Genomic DNA, 10,955 nt, shown 5'->3' with positions numbered 1-10,955 from the left:
CTTCACATGTAAATGTGAACATGGCTCTGTCTTATGAACTGTGATATATGAAGATGTACTGTACTTCAGGCCCCCACGGGTCAAAAACATATTTAATGTATGTACGTTTTTGATGGCATGGCAACAACCGCAACTAAAAACAGTTTTTTTAATAACGACGTTTCAGTGTGAGTCACAAGTAAAGGAAATGACATTTCGACACCAGAGGAACAGTTTTAGTTCCTCGCACGTCACATTTGGATCTCGGGCTTCCTGGCGGCTCGAACGCGCCGCTGTGTGTTCGCATGCAGCTCGTATGGACGCGTGGCTGATCTTCTGCCACTCTGGTGACAAACAGCTGGTTTTAGGGCAGACGGCGACGCGGGACGTTTGGTGGACTTCCACCAGAGCAGACACACGTCACAGCAGCAGCTCCTCATCGTTACGGTAAGAACCTCCATCTACTCATGAATGTGAGTGAACGAGCAGCTGAAATCAACGCATCACAAACATTTGACCTATTTAAAGTTTAAACTGTGGGTCACGAAGGAGGTTCCTGTATCAGACACGACTGAGCGTTTTTTTTTTTTCATACCATGGCAACAGGTTTAGTGCAGAGTGACTTCATTTCAGAGTGTGAACGTTTCCTGTTTCCTTCGACAGACAGAGCAGCCGTCGACATGTCAGCGAGGCGCGGACGGTCCTCCACTCTGCAATGAGCTCGGTCTGATCCTCCTCCTGTTCTCCAAGGTTCTCTAAGGTTCTGTAAGGTTCTGTAAGGTAAGACTCTGTCTCTATACACTGATCTAATCAAAAAATGCGCAGCCTGCATCTTTATAAATATATATATGTATGTATGAACAGTCAGTGAGGATTCTCTGGGTATACACAGTTTATATAGATAGATATAGATTCAAATGCAGTAGTTCTGTAGCACTTGTTGTGGGGAACGACTCATGACTGCTTGATCATAAGATGTCACAGACGCATGACTCATTGTTTTTTCCTGTTGTTTCCAACACGTTTCAGCTCTTTTACCCAGCGATGGGGCTCCTCACCATGAACCTGTGCCTGACGCTGCTCTGGGCCTCTTCTGCTTTGCTCCCTGTGGAGACCGTGAGTTCGAGCGCTCCCGTCCCACAAACCGGCAGCACAAGCTCCACTGCTGAACCGAGTCACGCAACAGCGCAGCTCAACACTTCCCGTGTCCCTCGCGATGAATCACAGGCGCAGATCGCAACTCGAGGCCCAACGCCGCAGACCAACGCAACGGCTGAGGCGGCTGCGCCACACACGACGGAACGTCAGGAGGCGCCCGTGAGCAGCGCCGGCTACGGGTCCAACGTCAGCACGGCCGCGGGCGGCCGGAGTCACGTCTTCACACCTGCTGCCATGGCAACGCCTTCCCAAACAACAGCGGAACCTGAACGCACCGCTTCCACAGTAGCGACAACCACGCCGGCGCTGAGGTCCTCCGCAGCATCTGCTGCCATGGCAACGCCTTCCCGCAGTGAAACAACAGCGGAACCTGAACGCACCGCTTCCACAGTAGCGACAACCACGCCGGCGCTGAGATCCTCCGCAGCATCGTCAGCATCTGCTGCCGCGGCGACGCTTTCTCACAATGAAACGACAGCAGGAGAAGCTGAACCTGAACGCACCGCTTCCACGAGAGCGATGCTGAGATCCTCAACAGCAGCAGCCGCGTCAACGCCGGAGGCCGCGTCCACCACCGGGCCTGGAGCCACGTCGAACGTCTCCTCCACCAGCTCCTCTCACCCCCCGACTCACCCCCCACCCTCCACGCAGAGCTTCATCTCTCCTTCAGCTTCCACAGGAAGCACAAACACAACCAACCGCACTGTTGAGCCACTGCCGGCGTTCAACCCGGCGGTGACGAAACCCGAAACAGCCAGCACCGCAGCTGGGCCTCCATCTCCCCCGCAGCCCGTTTCTGGCACCCACACCCCCACGTCCGCGTCCAGGCCTCCTGCCACAACGGGTTCTGGTTCTGGCTCAAGCTCAGACGCTCCCTCTCCGTCACACTCCACCGCCTCCTCCTCCAGCACGGCGGGAGTCTTCATCCGCCCTGTTTCCAGGCTTTTACCCGTCTTCTCGACCAAAGCGGCCGCGGCCACTGCAGCGGCGCCTCGGACCTCCCAGAGCCCGTCCGGCACCGCGGTCCAGACCTGCTCCAGCCGGGGCCTGGTGACGCAGTGCCTCATCATCATCGCCTCCCTGGCCGCGCTGGCCACCGTCTTCATGGTGTCCACCATCGTCCTCTGCGCCAAGGCCTCGGCCAGGAAGTCCAGGGTGAAGAGGCCCGCGGAGGAGACGGAGATGATGTGCATCTCCGCTCTGCTGCCTGAGAGGAACCACGCTTACACGCGGCAGCACAACCCGGTCTCCAACGGGGTCCTGGTGCTGCCCATGGGCACGGACAGCGACGACGACATGGGGGACAACCTCACCCTCAGCAGCTTCCTCCCAGACAACGAACGCACTGTTTAGATGGATTTATTGTTATTACTGTAACATATGTGCTTTCACTGGACTCATTAATGGGCTGGAAACAGCCGCGGATGTTTCCTCTTTGATACCGGCGGCTTAGTATCGGTGCACAGGAAGCACCGCATTTGCCACAGACACCGTTCACCATATGTGGCCTCTGGTGAGGTCACGCCATCGGATGTAAACTCTGAGCTGGAACGAGATCTGAATGATTCGAGGCTCGGTTCTTCACAGGAGGCAGGATGAGACGCCATCAAAGCGCCGTTGAACATCCTGAGCGGAGCCCGCTGGTATTTCACTTAGCAACAGGAGACAGGAAGTCTTATTTTGTCGAGGGATTACTGTCCTTCACAGACGCTCTTCAGTCTCCGAGTGGCAGCTGTGAGGCTTAATTCTATGAACGGATTCACTGAATTCATCCTAAATGTTTTGTGACTCTTATGTGGGTGTGTTTCTAGAGTGAGTTATTTCAACATGTTTAACTTCATGACCACATATATTTTCTGGTATGTTGTTGCCTAATGACATCTTCCTGGAAAGAAGAAGTGTAGTTTAGTTTCATTGAGTTTGTTTTTTATTTTTCTTCAGTCTGAAATCTTCTCAAAAAATAATTTGAAGACTGAACTTTATCCACCTATCAAACAAAGTGTGACAGAGCATCTGTTCGCTCTGGGATGTAAAATAAGAACGACTGTACTCATTTTAAACAGCAGCTCAAGTGGCAGCAATAACAAAACGCGGCAGCTATGTTCTTCAAAATGTGCTGGTGTTTGTTTCAATGTGTCGCCAAAATAAAACCCGACGCTCCGGTGAACTCAGTCACTTCCCTTATTCCTACGAGGCGAAACAAAAGGGTTTCCTACCCCGAACCTGCTTTTATATTCACTTCCCTCCATGCACAGTGAGGCCCAAGGCCCGGTTTCTAAATTCTCTATCCTATCTTTATTCTTCGCAGCGGAGACAGACACCGGTGACTATCAACAGAGCTGAGACCAATGTAAACGATGCGGCGTCTCATCGGTGACCATATAAAGGCTCGTCTCAGCGATCGCAAACGCTGTGAACCTGCCAGAAACGCATTCACCCTCGCACACACTGACTTGGACTCACGCTTGTGAGTGTGATCGCGCACACACTGCTTCTCGGTGTGTGCGCCCCGTCCTCTCCCCCTCTTCTGCTGGCGCTCACTGAGGTCGACACAGGAAACATTAACCTCTTCCTGCATTAGCTGGTCACTCGTTTTTCACCCCCGGAGGTGCTGTTCATCCTCAGGGTCCGATGCTGAGGCTTAAACAGGAGGCCCTGCTGCCATTTAGAGGCTGTCCTATTGACCTCCACACGTCTGGCTGTTTTAAGGATAGTATTTGAATATGTTATTTATACTATTTATTGTCTTTATTCCCCCTGTCCGGGTCCTGTGCATCCAGACAGCCAGAGGAGGGTCCAGGCGAGGCCCCTGCCCCCACAGCCCTCCATAAAGTCCTACCTAACAAGAACAATCTGGAGCAGACTCTGTGGAGGGCTGGAGGGGGAGGAGAACAGTGGAGAGGCAGAAGGAGGGATCTCAGCTCGTGCTTAACAACATGGGTTCGTTTTTTTTTTTGTTTTTTTTTTCCAGCCTGAAATGTGAAACTGCAGAAGTGGTGGGACCCGCGCAGCCGCCGCCACTCTCTGCTGCGCTCTCGCTCTCGTTCACTTTTTCCAGGCCGCTTGAACGCGTCCTCCGTCTGAGGCGCTTCCAACAGAGACCGTCTCCGTCTCCAGCCGCAGCGGACGGTGAGTAAAATGTCTGCGATCTTCACTTTGACCCTCCGTGATGATGTTGTGATAGCGTGGTGATGCCTTCAGGGCCTCCAGTGAAATGAAGACTTAAAGATTCAGAGTGGCTCCATGTGTGCATGCGTTTACGTCTGGCCTGTACACTGTAACTGGAGTCAGTGACTAACTGTGAAAGCGACATCTTCCCACCCTCCGCGTCCACACGAGTGGAGCTCCGTGTGCAGCTTGCTCACAGATGCGGAGCTGGAGGCTGCTGCCAGCTGACACAGACAAATACCTCAGGCAGCGCTTTAACACTTGACTCACATTATTTTCAGTGGTAGTTTCAACTGACTCAGTTTAAATGCATTAAACGTAATGACTCATTCACTGTTCCAGATCCTGTGGAGAACCTCTGATCCCAATGGCGCTCCGTCGTATCGGACTGTGTGTGTTGCTCGGCATCAGCTGCAGTTTGGCCAAACCCTTAATGACCCACAGTCCCCTGGAGGGAAGCACAGAGGAGGAGGAACTCAGTCACTTCACTTCCTCCGTGTCCACCAACGACCTCGTCCCCGGGTACCGGACCACGACCGTCGGGCCCACTCACGTCCAGCCCGACTTCCTCAGTCACGCTGTGAGGTTCCTGGAGGAGAACATGCTCCTCATCCTCGTTTCGTCCACCTTCATCCTTCTTCTCCTCCTCATCATCACTGGGGCGATATTCATGAGCCGCCGGCGGAAGGTCAACGCCTACTACCCTTCCTCGTTCCCGTCGCAGATGTACGTGGACCACAGGGACAAAACCGGAGGCGCCAAAGTCTTTGACGAGGTGCCGGAGAAACCCGAATCCGAGCAGGATGCCGAGCCGGTGGACTCCCACAGGCAGCTCCAGGAGGACATCATGAGGGCGGCCAAGAGCCTGCGCACGCCGAACAAACCTGCCGACGCCGCGGAGCGAAGTGACCACAGCCCAAAAGCAGCGGGTCAGAACCCCGAGGCCGGTTCTACGCCGGACGGCGGCGTCCAGGACCGGCGGCGGGAGTCCAGGGGAGCGGCCACGGACGGCGGCCCGACGGATGAGCCTCGACCAGAAGCTTCAGAGCAGCTGGATCCGGAGAGAGACACTTCACAGGAGCCTTTGATGGGAAGGAGTCTGCGTCCCTCCTCGCTGCACCTCCACAATGACTCGGCCACGCTTCAGCTGATGGCAGGAGAGAAGACGGCCTTCTAGCTCCATCACTACCGTGGCTGTGACTTGTCTTTACAGGTTGAAAATCAAATCTTATCATTATTCATATTCAAATAATAAACAGCAACTGAAACCAGATACGGTTCAAGATACTTTTATTACAGACTTACAAGGAAGCATCATTATCGAAGTATAAATTACTCTCAGCCACTTTCCTTGATTGCATATCAAAACGTCAGTCTTTTGGATACTCAGCTTCACTTCTAACCTAATTCTGAATCCCATCACAACATTCAAACACTCCTCAGGCTTAAATTCCTAAATGTAACACAGTCTCAGAAATAAGGCTCAACTTTGTACCAACAACCTCAACAGTGCTTCGTTTGTGCGTTTACGTGACAGGCTAGCAGGTACAGTACAGGGTGAGGGGTCACAGCCTAAGCCCAGTGTGACACCGCTACTGGGGTCGTCGGGGGGGTACTGGTTATCAGCAGAGTAGGTGTGCGTCATCGACGCTGCAGGACGGGAGCTGGGGCTGCTGGAGGACCGCTGCTTCCAGCTCCAGCTCGGGTTGGGAGGGGGGGTTCAATTGCTGGCCCTGACTGCCTCCTGCTGGTCGTCCCGCTGCTTGAGCCGGTAGTCAGCCAGCGCAGCCTTGATGGCGTCCTCCGCCAGCACTGGAGGATGTGAACATGACAGAGACGCCTTGATGCGCGCGTGCAGGAGAAATGCACTCACTGGATCATCACTGACAACTTACTGGAGCAGTGGAGTTTAACTGGAGGAAGACTGAGCTCTTTGGCGATGTCCGTGTTCTTGATCATCAGCGCTTCGTCCACCTGAAGGCAAAAGCACATCTTTCCGCTCCAGCGAACGCGCAAACCCCCGAAAATGCACACAAAAAAGAACTGTCATTCGTCAAAATGTGATGACTCACAGATTTGCCCTTCACCCACTCAGTGGCCAGGGAGCTGGAGGCGATAGCAGAGCCGCAGCCGAAGGTTTTGAACCTGGCATCGACGATCTTCCCTTGGTCGTCCACCTCGATCTGCGCGCGAGAGATTTATTCAGGAAGAAGTGGACTGAAATGATTCCCACATGTTTGATTTACGCAGTGGGTTTACTCTGAACTGTAAAAGTATGTAAAACCAGACTGGATCAGTACCAACGGGCAGCAGCTCCCTGTGGGATCCACTGACTCTAATAATAAACACACCTGAAGCTTCATCACGTCTCCACAGGCTGGAGCGCCCACCAGACCAGTCCCGACCTTCTTGGAGTTTTTGTCCAGAGAACCCACATTTCTTGGGTTCTCATAATGATCCACCACCTTCAGACAACAGACAAAACAGTGTCAAAGTGTGTTTTAGTACATTACTTCATATTAAAAAAAAATATCTGCACTATATTATTGTTTTGTACAAATCAACCATTACTGTTACACAACTGCAGGATTCCTCTATTACATAAGGACAGTGAAACAAACAGATCGGGCTTGATTGTATTGTCCTCTACAGCCGCTCCTGCATCCGGCCGCCTTAAACTGGAGTCTGCTGAGTCATTCTGACCAACACACACGAAGAAACCCAACATACATGTGCTTGTACTTTTACACAGAACCCACTCATTCTAGTATGTATATTAATTTATGCACATGTACTTGTATTTCAATGTTGTTGGTGACATCTGACATGACTCTACTGACACTTGAATGTGCACGCTAAATTATTTAAAGAGCTGCATCTTCCCGTTGCAGAACACTGACATCACACTGTGCTCTTTCATTACTTAGAGTAAATTAATCGGATATGATTAACTAAAGCTGTTGCAGTGCAGAGCTGGGGAGGGATTAGTGATGTCATTCCAGTCTTAAACTTACAAACTAGCTCTAACTTTAAAAAACGCAATTCATTATTAAGTCACTACACTTAATGACTTCCGGTAAAACAAGTGTTGCATTATCTCCTGCTATGTAAATGAAAGTAACCCATAAGAAAGCAGACTGGCTTACATCCAGTAATTTCTGATGGCTATTTCTCATTATTATATTACGTTTTATTCTCTAATAATTACTAGTAACGTCACAGAATAAATTCATAAATTTATAATAAATAAGTCGTGTGTCATAAGCTCGTGGTTGTATTAGTTGAAAGGAGTGAATTGGTTAGTTAACTAATCAAAATGTAATACTTTCAAATGGAACAAATACATTTCATTTCATTTAAAAACAATTTAACAGCGCTTTGTTGTGGTAATTATTATCCTGTGCAGACCCTCTGACCTTAACCGGGTCAGACAGGGTCCCGCCAGCATCACGCGCCACACTGACACCGCAGCACGCGACGCACACGCTTTACCTTCTTGTGGTAACAGCACTGGGTGATGAACTCCGGCGCAGACAGCCTCCTGGTGAGCAGAGCCAGAGGACTCAGACATTTGTTCGCCACAGTACCCGCCATGTTGACAGTCTCGGCAATGACGCAGTTCGAAAGAGTGGAGCCGCTCGAGCCCGAGAGGGGAAGGTACGTCACTCGCAGGGGGCGGGGCTAACCTTGTGGCGTCTGCGCACTCACGGGCGTCTGCAAACTGTAACGTCCATAGTAATAAAGTAGTAACAAGCAGAATAAGTGAATCAATATTTAAACGATATTCATACATACAACACAAGCTGCCTGGTGCTGGTGATGTTTCTCTTTTACAGTTATACATGTTCTATTGTATCTTTTATTCATATGTAGATGATATTTGATTTCTAGCAATGAGGAACTACAATAATTATGTGTCATGTTTCACGCCATGTCCTGTTGTCACACTACTTCCTGTTTTATTTTGTAGACTTCCCGTTGCCAGTTCAGTGCTCACTCCCTAGTTCATTCACCCACACCTGTCTGTAATCAGTTAATCACTCACCTGTGTATTTAGTCACCTCCTGTTCCCGTAGTCACTTGCCAGATTGTCGTGTTTCATCAGTGTCGCGTGTTTCCTGAGCGTTCAGAGTTTCCCGTGTTTTCGTGTTCCGTGTTCCGTGCTCCTCGTGCCTGTTCCTGTTTTGCCTTGCTCCGTGTATCCTGCCTGTAAGAGAACCTGGACTAACTACCTGACCGTGAGTTTGCCTTATCCCCGTTTGTACCTTTACCGAGCCTGCTTGTGTATCGAACCCTGCCTGGACATTTAATCAGAGATTGCCTGCTCCCTTGTTTACCGCTCACTGAACACTTCCGTGTATGACCTGGACTGCCTGACCCTGCCTTATCTAATAAACCTGTGCTTTATCATAATCGTGCCTTCGTGCTGTGCATGTGGGTCCGCCGCCTGCCCGAGTCCTGACAGAACAATCTGGCCAAACTTGGACCCAGCCAGCACTTAGCCTCCGGTCAGGTCAGTGACTGTTTTTTTTTTCCTTGTTTTTGTACGGCGAATATTCTTCTCCCGAGGGAGCATGGAATTCACCTGCGCCGAGCTACCCAGCGACCTACGTGATTATTTCAAGATCCTCGCGGAGGATTACCGACGGGCGATTAACCCGGAGAACCAGCGTAGCGCCGTTGAGGTGGCGATATTGACGCTGGAGGACGATGACAGCGCGTTAGAGCGCCCCAGCGTTCGTCGCCTCTATGAGCGGCTGTGCGCGAGGTACGAGGAGTTAAGCGACGCGCTCCGCACCACGCCAGCGCCGGTCGCACCGCCGATGGTTTCGGCTTCCTCCTCCCAGCCCCGTCGGGCCGTTGTGTCTGCACCAACCTGCCCAGCTCCATGTTTGTTCCGCTGGGAGGACTTCCTGCTCTCATGCGGTCCCCCGCCTCCAGCTCAGTCGTGTTTAGCCCAGTCCCCAGTTCAGCCGTGTGTTGCCCAGTCCCCAGTTCAGCCGTGTGTTGCCCAGTCCCCAGTTCAGCCGTGTGTTGCCCAGTCCCCAGTTCAGCCGTGTGTTGCCCAGTCCCCAGTTCAGCCGTGTGTTGCCCAGTCCCCAGTTCAGCCGTGTGTTGCCCAGTCCCCAGTTCAGCCGTGTGTTGCCCAGTCCCCAGTTCAGCCGTGTGTTGCCCAGTCCCCAGTTCAGCCGTGTGTTGCCCAGTCCCCAGTTCAGGGTTGCCAGCCCAGTCATGTGTTGCCCAGTCCCCAGTCCAGCCGTGTGTTGCCCAGTCCCCAGTCCAGCCGTGTGTTGCCCAGTCCCCAGTTCAGCCGTGTGTTGCCCAGTCCCCAGTTCAGCCGTGTGTTGCCCAGTCCCCAGTTCAGCCGTGTGTTGCCCAGTCCCCAGTTCAGCCGTGTGTTGCCCAGTCCCCAGTCCAGCCGTGTGTTGCCCAGTCCCCAGTCCAGCCGTGTGTTGCCCGGTTCAGCCTCCAGTCCAGCCGTGTGTTGCCCGGTTCAGCCTCCAGTCCAGCCGTGTGTTGCCCGGTTCAGCCTCCAGTCCAGCCGTGTGTTGCCCGGTTCAGCCTCCAGTCCAGCCGTGTGTTGCCCGGTTCAGCCTCCAGTCCAGCCGTGTGTTGCCCGGTTCAGCCTCCAGTCCAGCCGTGTGTTGCCCGGTTCAGCCTCCAGTCCAGCCGTGTGTTGCCCGGTTCAGCCTCCAGTCCAGCCGTGTGTTGCCCGGTTCAGCCTCCAGTCCAGCCGTGTGTTGCCCGGTTCAGCCTCCAGTCCAGCCGTGTGTTGCCCGGTTCAGCCTCCAGTCCAGCCGTGTGTTGCCCGGTTCAGCCTCCAGTCCAGCCGTGTGTTGCCCGGTTCAGCCTCCAGTCCAGCCGTGTGTTGCCCGGTTCAGCCTCCAGTCCAGCCGTGTGTTGCCCGGTTCAGCCTCCAGTCCAGCCGTGTGTTGCCCGGTTCAGCCTCCAGTCCAGCCGTGTGTTGCCCGGTTCAGTCGAGTCACGCCCCAGTCCTTGTCCCAGTCAGAGGGCACCGTCTGTCTGACAACTGTTAGTTCCACCCAATCAGGCCCGACGTCTCCCCCGTCGAGCTCGGCAGCTGTAAGCTGTCATGCCAGCTCCGGAGGGGACGCCGTTCCAGTTCCTGTCGATCCATTAGGGGTCGTTCCAGTCCCTGTCGGCCAAGTAGATGCCGTTCTTGTCCCTGTCGGCCAAGTAGATGCCGTTCTTGTCCCTGTCGGCCAAGTAGATGCCGTTCTTGTCCCTGTCGGCCAAGTAGATGCCGTCCCAGTTCCTGTCGGCCATGTTGAGGTCGTCCCAGTTCCTGTCCCAGTTCCTGTCGGCCAAGTTGAGGGCGTTCCCGTCGGCCATGTTGAGGCCACTCCCGTTCCTGTCGGCCCTGTGGCGGTCGTTCCAGTCCTCGTTCCTGTCGGCCCGAGAGAGGTCGTTCCAGTCCCTGTCACCCTCGGAGCCGCAGCGCCCGCCGGCCTCCAGGAGGAGGCGGAGCCGCAGCGCCCGCCGGCCTCCAGGAGGAGGCGGAGCCGCAGCGCCCGCCGGCCTCCAGGAGGAGGCGGAGCCGCAGCGCCCGCCGGCCTCCAGGAGGAGGCGGCGCCTGCTGCAGTCCCCGCGCACCTCCAGGAGGAGGTCGCGCCAGCTGCAGTCCCCGC

At 53.7% G+C, this 10,955-nt stretch overlaps 3 protein-coding genes across 4 annotated transcripts; 2 read left to right on the top strand and 1 right to left on the bottom strand.

Annotated features, from left to right (window-relative positions):
• Positions 1–190: 190 nt before the first annotated feature.
• On the top strand, positions 191–3,308 carry LOC114866453 (mucin-5AC-like). Of its 2 annotated transcripts, none has more exons than XM_029168207.3 (3): positions 191–426; positions 643–749; positions 1,009–3,308. In XM_029168207.3, the coding sequence occupies exon 3, from the start codon at positions 1,024–1,026 to the stop codon at positions 2,488–2,490; it is 1,467 nt and encodes a 488-aa protein (XP_029024040.1). In that variant the 5' UTR covers positions 191–426; positions 643–749; positions 1,009–1,023; the 3' UTR covers positions 2,491–3,308. The 2 variants fall into 2 exon arrangements, with proteins under 2 accessions (XP_029024040.1, XP_029024041.1); XM_029168208.3 differs by having other exon boundaries at positions 643–759.
• Positions 3,309–3,441: 133 nt separating this feature from the next.
• tmem119b (transmembrane protein 119b) lies at positions 3,442–5,578 on the top strand. Its single transcript, XM_029168220.3, has 2 exons — positions 3,442–4,266; positions 4,648–5,578. The coding sequence occupies exon 2, from the start codon at positions 4,673–4,675 to the stop codon at positions 5,480–5,482; it is 810 nt and encodes a 269-aa protein (XP_029024053.1). The 5' UTR covers positions 3,442–4,266; positions 4,648–4,672; the 3' UTR covers positions 5,483–5,578.
• LOC121202653 (iron-sulfur cluster assembly scaffold protein IscU-like) lies at positions 5,579–8,727 on the bottom strand. The gene is made up of 6 exons (XM_041073269.2): positions 8,351–8,727; positions 7,798–8,026; positions 6,657–6,770; positions 6,378–6,488; positions 6,201–6,279; positions 5,579–6,117 (listed from the first exon to the last, which is right to left on the bottom strand). The coding sequence occupies exons 2-6, from the start codon at positions 7,897–7,899 to the stop codon at positions 6,026–6,028; spliced, it is 498 nt and encodes a 165-aa protein (XP_040929203.1). The 5' UTR covers positions 7,900–8,026; positions 8,351–8,727; the 3' UTR covers positions 5,579–6,025.
• Between the last annotated feature and the right edge of the window lie 2,228 nt (positions 8,728–10,955).

Source organism: Betta splendens, chromosome 12 (assembly GCF_900634795.4).
Source record: "Betta splendens chromosome 12, fBetSpl5.4, whole genome shotgun sequence".
Classification (NCBI taxonomy): Eukaryota; Metazoa; Chordata; class Actinopteri; order Anabantiformes; family Osphronemidae; genus Betta; species Betta splendens.
This window is presented reverse-complemented; position numbering and strand designations above follow the sequence as displayed.

Coding starts and splice junctions, on each gene's coding strand:
- LOC121202653 (XM_041073269.2), bottom strand. CDS start 7,899: ATGGCGGGTACTGTGGCGAACAAATGTCTGAGTCCTCTGGCTCTGCTC. Junction 6,771..7,797: donor AGTGCTGTTACCACAAGAAG/GTAAAGCGTGTG, acceptor TGTTGTCTGAAG/GTGGTGGATCATTATGAGAA. Junction 6,118..6,200: donor AGTTAAACTCCACTGCTCCA/GTAAGTTGTCAG, acceptor CACATCCTCCAG/TGCTGGCGGAGGACGCCATC.
- tmem119b (XM_029168220.3), top strand. CDS start 4,673: ATGGCGCTCCGTCGTATCGGACTGTGTGTGTTGCTCGGCATCAGCTGC.
- LOC114866453 (XM_029168207.3), top strand. CDS start 1,024: ATGGGGCTCCTCACCATGAACCTGTGCCTGACGCTGCTCTGGGCCTCT.